The following is a 14,892-nucleotide window of genomic DNA, read 5'->3' as shown; positions in this document are numbered from 1 at the left end:
ACCGATAAATGTGTTGTCACTCAGCCTAGATAAAGCTGAAAAAAGGCTGCAGCACTACTGTGAGCGCTGTTGCCTCCTCAAACTGTTGATCGGCAGGGGCCCCAGGTGTCAAACCCCCACCAATAAGATACTGGTCGACCTACGCTGTAGATAGGTCATCAGTCGTAAAATGTCAGAAAAACCCTTTAATAAATCTCCACCGATGTTTTACATTCAGAAGTCGAAATCACCATCTTGACCTACTCTTGCTGCCATAGCTGTAGTCTGTTACAGTGTGTCAGTATGTGAGTTATATACAGTTTAATATTGCATGTTACATATTTATATACCAATACCCTATGGCAATGCAATCTTGGAACCCACAGTGAATCTTTGTCACGTCCGTCAAAATATTTGCCTGAAAATATCGTACATTTGTGATTGTAAAACTATGCAAACATTTGCCCCTATTGTGTGTTTGTCAAGTTCCTGGAATGTTCCCTTCTGCGCCAGTTTTGACATGGCTGCTCCCACATTTGTCCACTAGGTGGCAGCAGAGAGCTGACTGTACCCAGGGATCAAAAGTTTGCAGAGTGAGGTCAGGTAAGGGATGACTTTTATTAGACCCTCCTCAGTGGGTGTCCACAGTCCAATTAACCCACCCCATTAGCCAAACAGGGGGCAGGCATTCCTTTCTTAATGAACTCTTTTACAGTAAGAGGAGATAGAGGTGAGACGTTGCCCAGAAGAGCACAATGAAAGGACACATCATCTTCTCTGCAGCCTCACTCATGCTCCTAGCCTTGTATCTGAAGTTCTCCTTTCCCGGAGGATGCCCAGACAAGCCGTTCCCGTATTCCCAACACAGCCGGCAGATGAGGCGAGAAATCATGGAGAGACGCAAAGATTTGGCATCTTTCTATCGAACCCTATTGGGGATTACAACTGACCCAGAGGAGGCCGCGGAGGTGGACCTTGAGGTTCCTCAGACACTGACCTGTAAGGATCTTGCCTATATGACAGGGCTGCAGTATATCGGATCAGGTTTTACCAAGGTGGTGGTAAAAGGAACTTTAGTGAATGGCAAATCCATCGCCCTCAAGTCCGTCCATGGGGAGGGTAACGACGTGAAGCAATGTGTCCAGCAGTATGGAGACCACTCTGGATGCCACCGACTGGCCACCTATAAACTGCAAAAGGAGATTGCTCTACTGCAGATCCTCCGCCACCCAGGGATAATCCAGGTAAGGTCCAGTCATTTCTGGAAACTAGGGGTCAGTGTATTTAAAATCGTACATAGGGGTTTAATGGGTTAAGGATCAGCCCAGACTGGATGATAATCTGCATTAGGATGCCATGAACTCTAGAGGACTATGTTCTTCCAGGCATGTAGACATGTAGTGGCTGATTAGTGCCTTACTGGCATTGAGGTAAAGAAAATCGGGGGCTTCCAATGGAGTCCAGACTGGACCATCATCTGGATTCCTATGAAGATGTTGTGGCTGATCGGTGCCTTACTGGCATTTTGTCCACTAGAAGAATAATGCCAGAAGGCAAGATGGCGCCAGCGGCAGCAGCAGAAAACGGGGGCGTTAAAATGAGTCCAGGCTTCAAGACCATCTGCATTGTGGTGCTATAAATTATAATGGGTTCTTTTCTTTGGGGAAAGGGTCATTGGTTTGGAGGGTTGTGGGTGACTTCGTTAAATACTGTGACATTAAATATCGGCATGGTTTTATCTGAAAGGGAATTTTTTCCAAAATCACAATTCAAAATTTTACATAATACGTAGATAGATCATTTTTATGGGGCTGGGATCCCAAGTGATGAGGTTCCCTTATTCCAAATCCATATTCCAGGGCCTCCGGTGCACAACCCTCTTGAGGTCATTAATCATCAGAGCGTCCACACATCAAAGGTGCCCCATAAGTGACAGTTGTAAACATATGAGAGAAGTAATTAGTGGCTCCGTGGTTCACCACCCTGCTGTCATCCTTACACCCCCTGTCCCCTCCCCCGCTTATCTTCCAGTTCTCAGCTCTGGACTGGTATCTTCTGGAGGTGGCAGAAGATAACGGGTGGGATATTTTGGAATTATCACTAAGGCCTCATGCACACGACCGCTGTTGTGTTCCGTTCCGTAAAATGGGGTTGCATTGTTCCGTGATCCGTTTCCGTTTTTGTTTCCGTGTGTCTTCCTTTATTTTTGGAGCATCACCAGACATGAAGGAAAGTAAAAAAAAAGTCGAAGTCAAGTTTGCCATGCAAATGATAAGAAAATAACGGATGCGGATGCGGATGACAATCTTGTGTGCCTCCGCGTTTTTTCACGGTCCCATTGACTTGAATGGGTCCGCGAACCGTTTTCCGTGAAAAAAATAGGATAGGTTATATATTTTTTTGGACGGACTGGAACCACGGATCACGGACGCGGATGACAAACGGTGCATTAGCCGAGTTTTCAACGGACCCATTGAAACGGAACAACGGACACGGAATAAAACAACGGTCGTGTGCATGAGGCCTTATACTCACAGTCCTGGGTGTATTATCCTAACCTGATTGTGACTGGATAGAGATTCCTATGATAGTCCGGCCATGTGGTGGCTTAAAGGGAATGTGTCCTCAGAAAATGACCTGATGTTTAAATCACATTTGTAGGTGAAACATGTTTTTTTTTTACAATTTCTGGTGACTTTCTTTTTCGTTTTTCCATGTCGCTATATTTTTAACAAATTTATAGAATCCAATTTTCGCACTGGCCACTAGGGTCTAATAATAGGTTATGATTTCCTGTTCTGTGCAGATAACCTTTCAGTTGTCACTATCATTATCACTACAGGAAGAATTAAAATGACAAGTAACACCTCTGTATAGATAAGGCAGGACCCACCATTCACATTAGGTGATATTACAGCTGATCTACTCCCTCCTGACCTCCATACAGGTCACAGAGCATGACTAGAAAACTGCCCCACAGAAGTCAGTGGAGTCCCCTCCTGTCAAAAAAAAAAAAGGCGGTATTATGATATTTATGCCTAGTGGCCAGTGTGAAAATTGCAAGATTATACACATAGTGAGAAAGAAAAATGTAAAAAAAAAAATCACCCAAAATTCAAAAAAAAAATAATTTTTAAATAAAAACTGGATTTAAACACTAGGTCATTTTGTGATGACACTTTAGTCCAGTGCTCAGTAGTGGTCTCAAAGACCTTCAGTGCTGGTCAGGGAGTTTGTGTCAATCTATTCCACCTCCAACCTGCCCCTGGGTGTACGGAGGCCTCACTGTAACCCGGGCTCACAGATCCATCCGGACGTCATCTGCGGACATGACTCTGTGGCTCATCAGAAGATACGGAGAACATGGTCACGTGCAGTTTACACCATTTCAGCCCATTATTGGGGCAGAGTATGAACTGTCTTACTAAGACTTGTTTCTTTTTATTTCCCACAGTTTTTTCCCCCATAATATGGATACATAGCATAATCCATCTTATCTTCATCATTTTGTATACATAGCGTTACTTGATGTTTTACAAAGACATTTTGACCCTAAGGCCTCCTGCTCACGAACGTGTGCTGCCCGTTGCCGTATTGCGGATCCGCAATACACGGGTGCTGTTCCGTGGGCATTCCGCATTACGGATGCGGACCCATTCACTTTAATGGGTCCGCAAATCCGGAGGTGCGGAACGGAACCCTACGGAGTGCTTCCACGGGGTTTCGTCCCGTACTTCCGTTCCGCAAAAAGATAGAACATGTCCTATCTTTTTTGCGGAACGGCCGGATCGCGGACCCATTGAAGTGAATGGGTCCGCGATCCGCTGCGGCTGCCCCACGGACTGTGCTCGTGTATTGCGGGCCGCAATACGGCAAAGGGGCGCACACGCCAGTGTGAAAGAGGCCTACAGCTGAGGCGATGAGGAAAGATAAACCCGAATCAGTTCTTGGACTTGGACATTGAACACTTTTTAGTGTAATCTTGTTTTAACCTGTTCATATAGGTTGTCCATCTAGAACTAAAACGAGTTGTCCATCCAGAATTTAAAGGACTTGTCTATCTAGAATTTTAAGGGTTGTCCATCTAGAACACAAAGGGGTTGTCCATCTAGAATTAAAAAGGCTTGTCTATCTAGAGTTTAAAGGCTGTTGTCCATCTAGAACATCAAGGGTTTGGCCATCTAGACCTTAAATTAGTTGTCCATCTAGATTGTAAAGAAGTTGTTCATCTAGAGATTAAAGGGGTTGTCCATCTAGAATTAAAAAGGCTTGTCTATCTAGAATTTAAAGGGGGTTGTCCATCTAGAACATCAAGGGTTTGGCCATCTAGATTTAAAGGGATTGTCCATCTAGAAAGTAAAGAAGTTGTTCATCTAGAGATTAAAGGGGTTGTCTATCTAGAATGTAAAGGGGCTGTTAAATCTAATGATTAAAGGGTTTGTATTCCTACACAGGCTAAACAGGCTGCTCACATAAAGATTAAAGGGGTTGCCCATCCAGAATTTAAAGTGGCTGTCCACCTAGAACCTAAATGGCTTATCCATCTAGACCTTAAAGAGGTTGTCCATCTTCCTGATATGGGAAATGTAGTATATATTGAAACCAATAGCTGACCATATATGAGATGATAAAGACCCCCTCCCCACTCTGATGCCCTGATAGAGCGACGAGACCTGGCCTGACCCCAGAGGGGACGGAGCAGGAGGCCAGTGTCAGCCTCACGCCTCCTCAGGACACTTCCTTGGATAAACAGGCCTGCGTTACATGTGTATTACAGAACTGACGGCGCCTCCATGCCGTTCTGTATGGAGCACACAGTGTGCAGCGCCCCCTGCAGAGCGCCACTTGATATTTACAGGATCTTCCGTGTTTTAAAAAGAGTTTTAATGGGTGACAACCACTGTGGCCACCATTGCTCATTTTAAAGGGGTTGTCACCCAGCTGTATGTACTCCCAGTCTTACACTCGGTAATCGTCACCCTCTATTTACTAATGGGTGTCATAGTTAATTAGCAAACGCAATCTTTGATTGGGCCGGGACAATGGAGGAAGATATCAATGAGCTGAAGACACAGTCCACATCTCACACTCGTCATTATCCGAGGACAATGAGTGGACGTCACAGGTCACAGCAGACGCTATAGTGGAGGAAGACATTCTTCACCAGCGCCACAGAGGCCAATGCAATCACAGGGGCACACCGTGCCTCATGCCTCATTGATGACATAGGTTCTTTTGTGCATTGTCCCTCAATTGTGGTTTATCATTTTAATTTTCTCTCTGCAGCTACATGGCCAGTGCTATGTTAATGGCGCCCCCTCTGACATCAGGGTCACAGCGATGATGGAACTTGGATCTCCCCTGGAGATGATTCAGCTCCTGCAAACCCCCTGGGAGGAGAGATTTAAAGTAAGTAAAGGCAAACAATGGCAATTGTCTCAGTGCCTATGCATGGCAACAGCTGGGGACCTCTTGCAGTCCATTGCACCCCTGCTCTATGCAATCTTCCTCCAGCTGTGCGATGGTTAATGAGTCAAGGATTCTCCCCCCCCCCCCCAGCAAAAGGGATTACCATAGAGGTCTGTGCAAACAGCCTGCTTAATGTCATGCAATGTCCCCTCTGCAGGGACACAGGGGGGCAGTTCACAGCTCAATCACTGGCTCAGGGGACAGCTCTGATCTGTGTTTATATAAGTGGCCCAGCAAACAGGTCAGAGGTCATCCGGATAGTCATTATACTGTAAGGGACCCAGGGCCGAAAGGGAATTTTTATGGCCCCGCATTCCTGGTATTAACTTATGGACACCCCACAGCATGATACAGTGCGAGCTATGTGGCCGCAGCAAAGTCTCAACGTGCAACTAAGGCTACTTACACATTAGCGTTTTTTTGCGGATCCGTCATTACCATAATACAACAGCATGCATCCGTCATGAACGGATCCGGTTGTATTGTGTCTTCTATAGCCATGAACACCATTGAAAGTAAACGGGGGACGGATCTGTTTTCTATTGTGTCAGAGAAAACGGATCCGTCTCCATTGATCCGTCTTGCTCCGCACCACATCGCAGACAGAAAAATGCTGCTTGCTGTCCGCTATGGGAGCACCACCGAATGGATTTTGGTGCATTCCGTTTCGTTCAGTTCTGTCCCCATTGACAATGGATGGGGACAAAACTGAAGCATTTTCTCCCGCTATTGAGATCCTATGACGGATTTCTATTGCGGAATTGAAAACTAATGTGAAAGTAGCCTTAGTTGCAATTGTTACAAAATAATGAAAAGGTTTGCAACTTTTTCATAGGCTTTGTCAGTTCCTCACCATTTGCAAGATCTCTGCTTGCTGCTCGCTGTCCCCGTGTCCTTCTCCCACAGCTGATGGAGGCCTCAGACTCACATTGTCAAATGCTTGTACACAAACGCCATGGATTTCAAGCATTTTACATCTTTGTGGATTTTTAATTATGTTACATTTAACGTACATTTTTTTTTCTATGGGAAAAATACTCGAAAACCATTCCCAGAGCACAATGGAGCAGATTTACTATTGAAAATGCACCAGTTTTTTGGACATTTTGCACAAAAAATACACAGTGTGCATACTGTGCATCACATTTACCAGCAGTTTTACACACAAGGGGATGTGGCTTTATGTGAAATGAGGTGTGGTTTCTCAGGCAAGGGGCGTGAAACGCTCCTCTGTACACCAAATTTTTTTTGCCAACTTATAGGTGGTGTACACTTGTAGACGAGAGAGTTTTTTTGGTGCACATTTTTATGGCATACAGACAGAATGTTTGGCAAAAAGATAAAATTTTATCATACATTTGGTGCAGGATTTGCAATGATTGATGAAGACCGGTGTTCTGCCACTTTTCTATACCCGGAAGTGATGTAGCTGCACCGGAAGTCACGTGGACGTGTTGGAATCAGCTGGAGGAGGGGGTGTGCGCGCTGTGCAAGCGCATTCGGCTAAAGTATGTTAATCTGGCAGAACGCCCCTGCATTTTCCCAGCCCTCCATTTCTTTACTATCCATCTCTTTCTTTACCGTCCATTTCTTTCTTTACTATCAATGGCGGCATAGAGTTAGTTTTAGCAAAGGCCGAGCGCAGCGAGGCCAAGCCCAATGCGTGGTGAGCAAAGCGAGCCCGCCAAGGTACAAATTAATGTAGATTACGGGCTTGCGGCGTTCTGCCAGATTAACATACTTTAGCCGAATGCGCTTGCGCAGCGCGCACAACCCCTCCTCCAGCTGATTCCAACGCGTCCACGTGACTTCCGGTGCAGCTACATCACTTCCGGGTATAGACTTTTGTCCGGGTATAGAAAAGTGGCAGAACACCGGCGTGTGCTACAACACGTGGATAGGGCCTGTGCTGCCGGAGCTGGAATGTGAGGCCTCCTCTGGCAGTCCGTTCAGATTGAAATCTACGGCAGCTCAGAAACTGGCAAGGCTGGTATAAAAATGCCAGTTGCAACTGACATCTAACTGGTATTTAAAAGTCGCAAAAGCGGGGGTTTGTGACTTTTTAACGCCAAAAATGGCATAGGGGGAATGATGACCCTCTCGGACTTTCTAAGGGTCCAGAATAGTAAATAAAAGCCTGTGCGACATTATTAGTAGATCTGCCCCTCTGTATTTTGAAAACAGAAATCCTACTGTACAGCATATGGACACGCCCATTTTATCAGGCCACACCCCTTATCCAATAAACCACACCCTTTTTTATGCGACCGCATCTCCTTATTAGGGCGCAGGCGCTAATGCAGTTTCCCAGCGCCACTTACAATACCAGTACTACATGGACTAAAGGTGCAGTTCCCTGGGACATCAGGGAGGCTCCCAGTAAAGGGAGAGACCTCCACCCTCCCGGAATAGTTGGCAGATTTCCCAGGCACAGTATAGATGGCACTGGGATACTGCATCACTAGACACAGCCATGGTGCCCAAAGTGTATACAAAGGGACACGGTCGTGCCAAGCCGCAACCACCAGTCTCCCAGTACACCAGCATCAGAAGTCGGCGAGTATATTCTAGAACGCGCTACAATCTGTCCGTATAGGGCGCACAGGAGACGGCGTCAGCGATGCGATGATGGATTTATTTCACATTTTTTATGTTTTTTTTTTTTTACAGATCTGTTGGGAATTGGTGCAGCTGCTGCATTATTTGGCAAATTCGCCCATGGGCTCCATCGCCCTCCTGGATTTTCAGCCCAGACAGTTTGTCCTGGTGGACGGAAGCCTAAAAGTGACTGACATGGATGATGCCAACGGCGAGGAGCCGCCGTGTAGACAGGATGCAGACTGTGCGCTCGCCTTCCCCGCCAGGACATTCACCGTGACCTGCTCCGAGACTGGGAGGTGCACGGGGTCCAACGAGAAGAGGAACCTCTACAATGCGTACAGGTAAAACGCTAAACCCTCCGTTTTGTAATATCCATCATTTTTAAATATGGTGATGTACGACTCCGCCAAATCAGGGCTTTTTACAAATTTGTAGCTTTTGGGGGTCATTCACTACCTCGCTGTATGGGATTCACTAAGTAACGCTGATTTTTGATGTTTCAGATTTTTCTTCACTTACCTCTTACCTCACGCTGCCCCTCCTGCCCTGCGGCCGCTCCTCGATGACATCATGAACGTGACAGGTATCCTCTCCTCCATATTTCCTTCTGACTATCGATTCATTTAGTTCCAGGTTCTGACGCCCTTTTTCTTGCAGGAGATTTACACATCGGGATAAATCAGACGCTCGAGGCTTTTGACGACGTATTAAACCTGTACAAGTCGGGAATGAGTCAGAGCCAGGAGCATCACTTACACGGTGAGCCACATTATCATCCCAGGAAAAGGGCGCCATTGGCATGTGTCCCATGCCCTGTCTATTGTGCCAGCTATAGGTCCTATCAGTAGTGTCTGCCATCTTCAGTGCCAGCTATATGCCCCTCAACAGTGCCAGCTGTATGCCCCTTCAGTAGTGCCCAGAACATGCTCTCTCTACAATTCAGGCAGCAAGCGCCATCAACAGTACCCGCCCTATATACCATCAGTAGTGTCTGCCATCTTCAGTTCCAGCTATATGCCCCTCAACAGTGCCAGCTGTATGCCCCTTTAGTAGTGTCCAGAACATGCTCTCTCTACAATTCAGGCAGCAAGCGCCATCACCAGTCATAAGCCGCATCACAAATGTGCTAACCACACGTCCCTCAAAAATGCCAACCACATGTCTTATCAACAGTGCCAGCCAGATAGTGGCAGTCATATTTCCCATCAAAAATGTGCTAGCCTTATGCCCTATCAAGAGTGCCAACTACATGTCCGTCAACAATGCCAGCCATATGCCCCATCACAAATGTGCTAGTGTCACGTCCCTCAACGGTGCCAGCTATATGCCTCATCAGGAGTGCCCGCCACGTGTCCATCAACAGTACCATCAAGAGTATGAGCCACCTGTCCCTCCTCAGTGCCAGTCACATGCCCATTGTATTGGTACACCTCCTGACACTTCACTCTTTGTCCTGACTGGCCCAGCGGTGACGGTAGTGCACCCCCTGACTGCCGCCGTGAACTGGCATCCAGAGCACAGATTACAGATGCCAGGTGCTGCTAATATGAGAATAGGTTTGCAACGGGTGAAACCATGCTGAGATGTATGTTAGGACTCCATACAGCAAGAGTTAACTTCAGCCCAATCCTTCAGGAAGTTAACCCTCTCGCGCTCTATGTCGCAGACTACACCGTGCTGAGAGGATTCCGCATGAATGACACGGATGGAGATTTCCGTTGCTGGCCGTCCTATAACCACCAGGGATGTCTGCTGTCTGTGCACAGCGCGGAGGAGGCCGCCGAGTTCTGCAAACGTCGTCCGCAGTGCCGCCACTTTGTCATTAGTCAGCAGAAGACATGGACTGGTACGTAGCCTGCGACTGGTACTTTCTGATGGTGCCCCCCCCCCCCCCATATGGTGTACGGTCATACAGTATACTAATACCCATATGGTGCCTAATAATAAGCATCGGTGCCCAAACAGCACCTCCATACAGTTGCCTAATAAAATGCCGCCACCACCATACTGGGCGAATAATAGTAGTGCCGCCAAATGCTTAGGTAAATATCGCTATGCAGTTCTCAAATAATAGCTCTAACTATAAATAATGCCGCTATATATACAATTAAAATGAACACAGGTTGAGCCGCAGAGGTGACTGATGCGCCACTCTTCATTTCTAAACCTGCGCCCCTCCTCCTCCTTCACCCCGTGTTTTACCCCAATTTCCTCTTCAATCCCAAGCGCCCTTCCCTTTTATGAGGTCTCAGCGCTGGATTGCTGTAAATTCCCTGGCGTTTCCCAGCATCTCCCTGCTCTTTAGATCCCTATCGCGGCAGTTATCCTGGTAATTATATTTGGGGTGTACGATGGCTCTTGCAGATACGTCCATCCTGGCAGCGGGACGTTTTGATTATATTACGGAGGCTTTTATTACACGCCAGCACATAATGCGCCACAGGGCTCGCGGTGTTGACGATATCTCAGAACTCTCTGTACACACTTGTAATCTTCGTGCTCAGCGGAGAAATTCTGAAATACATTACATACGTCTCGTGTCCCCATGTGAGGGTTACGTGCACGAAAACGCTCTGATTGGGATCTAGGCGCAGGTCCAGGCTATTTGTGTTTGGAATACCGAAGTTTAGGGACATTTGGAGCCTCTGTTCCCTCACAGAATAGCTTTGACTAACCAGTCGTGATTTCTTCTTCCTTTTAGAATTTTTTTTCCTTATTTTTATATTAATTTGCTCCGGTTTTTTTTTGGGGGGGGGGCTTTTTTTCCTTGAGTGTTAGAATTTTTTTTTATCAGTTTGAATTGAAATTTAAAAAACCCTCTTGATCACAGAATGTTCCCAGCAATCAGCTGTAAGCATATATTCAATTTCCCTGCAGTGCCTCCGCAGGTGAAATGAAGCATTACAAGGTGTCCATTGAAATCTACAGGCCAGCCTTGTGATGCATGGGCAGGCTGGGTCCTCCAGAGAGAGAGGGTAGACAATGTCCTGAATCTGGGACCCCCCCTCTTTCAACTCATAATTGATTAATATGGTATTCGATCATTGTTTTTCTAAACCTGACACTAGGGATGAGCGAATTGTCGAAAGTCGATTCGCATAAAAATTTGTTCCAATACTGTACGGAGCAGGAGTTCTGTACAGTATTAGAATGTATTGGCTCCGATGAGCCGAAGTTATTGCTTTGCGAAGTCTCGCGAGACTTTGGGGTAATAACTACATAAATTAATTTGTACTGTAAAAAAACATTTCCCGAACTCTGGTTCGGTTCCAAGTGGTACCTTGGAACTTCTGCTCCGTACAGCATTGGAACGCAGTTTTATGCGAATCGACTTCGGATATTTCATCCGAAGTCGATTCGCGCATGCCAACTTGACACCCCTTTTAATTTTTTTTTTTTTTTTACAGGCCGCTATCTAACTGCATTCACCAAGAATTCCCTCCAGTTTGTACCAGATGAGAATTACAGTATCTACGTGAAACGATCAGGTCATAGCGACATGCAGGAGGGATGAGGCAGGACACCATACGTCATGGTCACCAGTGCTACATGCTCTATTATATCCAGAGCCAGAGGCAAAACTGGACGCTCCTAGGCCCCAATGCAAAATCGGTATCAGGGCCCCCCCACCTGGCATGGGGTATTTGTTATTCCTTTGGGCCCTCTCCAGCACCAGAACCCGGGTGCAACCTCTGCGCCACCTGCAGCTGCACTCCTACCCGGAGCTAATGTCACTAATGAGAAAAGAGGGAAACAGAAGTGACTCAACGACAGATCTGCAAGAGCCGGATCTATGGATGAGGACAAGTCAGAATACAGACCGAGAGAGGAAAGAGGCGTCTTATAAACTACAGTGAACTCCCCAAAATGGAGCCATTTACTTATCTGTTATGTAGAGATGGCAAAAAGGAAAGTGAACTACATTAAAGAGAAATTCCAGTCAGATATATAATTCTGTACATAGGAGCAGTATTATAGTAGTTATATTCTTGTACATAGGAGGCCGTAGTATAGTAGTTATATTCTTGTACATAGGAGGCCGTAGTATAGTAGTTATATTCTTGTATATACAGGGAGTGCAGAATTATTAGGCAAGTTGTATTTTTGAGGATTAATTTTATTATTGAACAACAACCATGTTCTCAATGAACCCACAAAACTCATTAATATCAAAGCTGAATATTTTTGGAAGTAGTTTTTAGTTTGTTTTTAGTTTTAGCTATTTTAGGGGGATATCTGTGTGTGCAGGTGACTATTACTGTGCATAATTATTAGGCAACTTAACAAAAAACAAATATATACCCATTTAAATTATTTATTTTTACCAGTGAAACCAATATAACATCTCAACATTCACAAATATACATTTCTGACATTCAAAAACAAAACAAAAACAAATCAGTGACCAATATAGCCACCTTTCTTTGCAAGGACACTCAAAAGCCTGCCATCCATGGATTCTGTCAGTGTTTTGATCTGTTCACCATCAACATTGCGTGCAGCAGCAACCACAGCCTCCCAGACACTGTTCAGAGAGGTGTACTGTTTTCCCTCCTTGTAAATCTCACATTTGATGATGGACCACAGGTTCTCAATGGGGTTCAGATCAGGTGAACAAGGAGGCCATGTCATTAGATTTTCTTCTTTTATACCCTTTCTTGCCAGCCACGCTGTGGAGTACTTGGACGCGTGTGATGGAGCATTGTCCTGCATGAAAATCATGTTTTTCTTGAAGGATGCAGACTTCTTCCTGTACCACTGCTTGAAGAAGGTGTCTTCCAGAAACTGGCAGTAGGACTGGGAGTTGAGCTTGACTCCATCCTCAACCCGAAAAGGCCCCATAAGCTCATCTTTGATGATACCAGCCCAAACCAGTACTCCACCTCCACCTTGCTGGCGTCTGAGTCGGACTGGAGCTCTCTGCCCTTTACCAATCCAGCCACGGGCCCATCCATCTGGCCCATCAAGACTCACTCTCATTTCATCAGTCCATAAAACCTTAGAAAAATCAGTCTTGACGTTTCAGCTTGTGTGTCTTGTTCAGTGGTGGTCGTCTTTCAGCCTTTCTTACCTTGGCCATGTCTCTGAGTATTGCACACCTTGTGCTTTTGGGCACTCCAGGGATGTTGCAGCTCTGAAATATGGCCAAACTGGTGGCAAGTGGCATCTTGGCAGCTGCACGCTTGACTTTTCTCAGTTCATGGGCAGTTATTTTGCGCCTTGGTTTTTCCACACGCTTCTTGCGACCCTGTTGACTATTTTGAATGAAACGCTTGATTGTTCGATGATCACGCTTCAGAAGCTTTGCAATTTTAAGAGTGCTGCATCCCTCTGCAAGATATCTCACTATTTTTGACTTTTCTGAGCCTGTCAAGTCCTTCTTTTGACCCATTTTGCCAAAGGAAAGGAAGTTGCCTAATAATTATGCGTAGGGTGTTATAGGGTGTTGATGTCATTAGACCACACCCCTTCTCATTACAGAGATGCACATCACCTAATATGCTTAATTGGTAGTAGGCTTTCGAGCCTATACAGCTTGGAGTAAGACAACATGCATAAAGAGGATGATGTGGTCAAAATACTCATTTGCCTAATAATTCTGCACGCAGTGTAGGAGCAGTATTATAGTATATATATTCTTGTACATAGGAGCAGTATTATAGTAGTTATATTCTTGTACATAGGAGCAGTATTATAGTAGTTATATTCTTGTACATAGGAGGCAGTATTATAGTAGTTATATCCTTGTACATAGGAGCAGTATTATAGTAGTTATATTCTTGTACATAGGAGGCAGTATTATAGTAGTTATATTCTTGTACATAGGAGCAGTATTATAGTAGTTATATTCTTGTACATAGGAGGCAGTATTATAGTAGTTATATTCTTGTACATAGGAGCAGTATTATAGTAGTTATATTCTTGTACATAGGAGCAGTATTATAGTAGTTATATCCTTGTACATAGGAGCAGTATTATAGTAGTTATATTCTTGTACATAGGAGGCAGTATTATAGTAGTTATATTCTTTATCAAATTTCTTTTTATTTGAGAAAAAATACACAGTCATGTAGGGAGACAAACATCTTGTGTCCAGACGCAGCTGGATAAATGCATAGTCAGCAAACACGATGCATTCAAGGTGATTGCATACACGACTTCAAATAATAAAGTGACACATGTAAACAAATATCTGACGAGGGGGGGACTAACAAGACAAAGGAAGGTGGGTTGGGAGAGAGAGGGAATAGTAGTTATATTCTTGTACATAGGAGCAGTATTATAGCAGTTATATTCTTGTACATAGGAGGCAGTATTATAGTAGTTATATTCTTGTACATAGGAGCAGTATTATAGTAGTTATATTCTTGTACATAGGAGCAGTATTATAGTAGTTATATTCTTGTACATAGGAGGCAGTATTATAGTAGTTATATTCTTGTACATAGGAGCAGTATTATAGTAGTTATATTCTTGTACATAGGAGCAGTATTATAGTAGTTATAGTCTTGTACATAGGAGCAGTATTATAGTAGTTATATTCTTGTACATAGGAGCAGTATTATAGTAGTTATATTCTTGTACATAGGAGCAGTATTATAGTAGTTATATTCTTGTACATAGGAGCAGTATTATAGTAGTTATATTCTTGTACATAGGAGCAGTATTATAGTAGTTATATTCTTGTACATAGGAGGCAGTATTATAGTTGTTATATTCTTGTACATAGGAGGCAGTATTATAGTAGTTATATTCTTGTACATAGGAGGCAGTATTATAGTAGTTACATTCTTGTACATAGGAGGCAGTATTATAGTAGTTACATTCTTGTACATAGGAGGC

At 44.6% G+C, this 14,892-nt stretch overlaps 2 protein-coding genes across 2 annotated transcripts in view; one reads left to right on the top strand and one right to left on the bottom strand.

The window, feature by feature from the left end:
• LOC120982490 (cholesterol 24-hydroxylase-like) overlaps positions 1-14,892 on the bottom strand; it is a 74,356-nt gene that overhangs the window by 6,379 nt on the left and 53,085 nt on the right. The gene's annotated exons all lie outside the window — the stretch shown is intronic.
• LOC120982494 (extracellular tyrosine-protein kinase PKDCC-like) lies at positions 714-12,079 on the top strand. Its single transcript, XM_040412685.1, has 7 exons — positions 714-1,223; positions 5,266-5,388; positions 8,119-8,390; positions 8,553-8,632; positions 8,707-8,808; positions 9,716-9,895; positions 11,457-12,079. Exons 1-7 carry the CDS (start codon positions 735-737, stop codon positions 11,561-11,563), a joined length of 1,353 nt encoding a protein of 450 aa, XP_040268619.1. The 5' UTR covers positions 714-734; the 3' UTR covers positions 11,564-12,079.

The sequence above is a fragment of the Bufo bufo genome, chromosome 11 (assembly GCF_905171765.1).
Source record: "Bufo bufo chromosome 11, aBufBuf1.1, whole genome shotgun sequence".
NCBI classification, from domain to species: Eukaryota; Metazoa; Chordata; class Amphibia; order Anura; family Bufonidae; genus Bufo; species Bufo bufo.
This window is presented reverse-complemented; position numbering and strand designations above follow the sequence as displayed.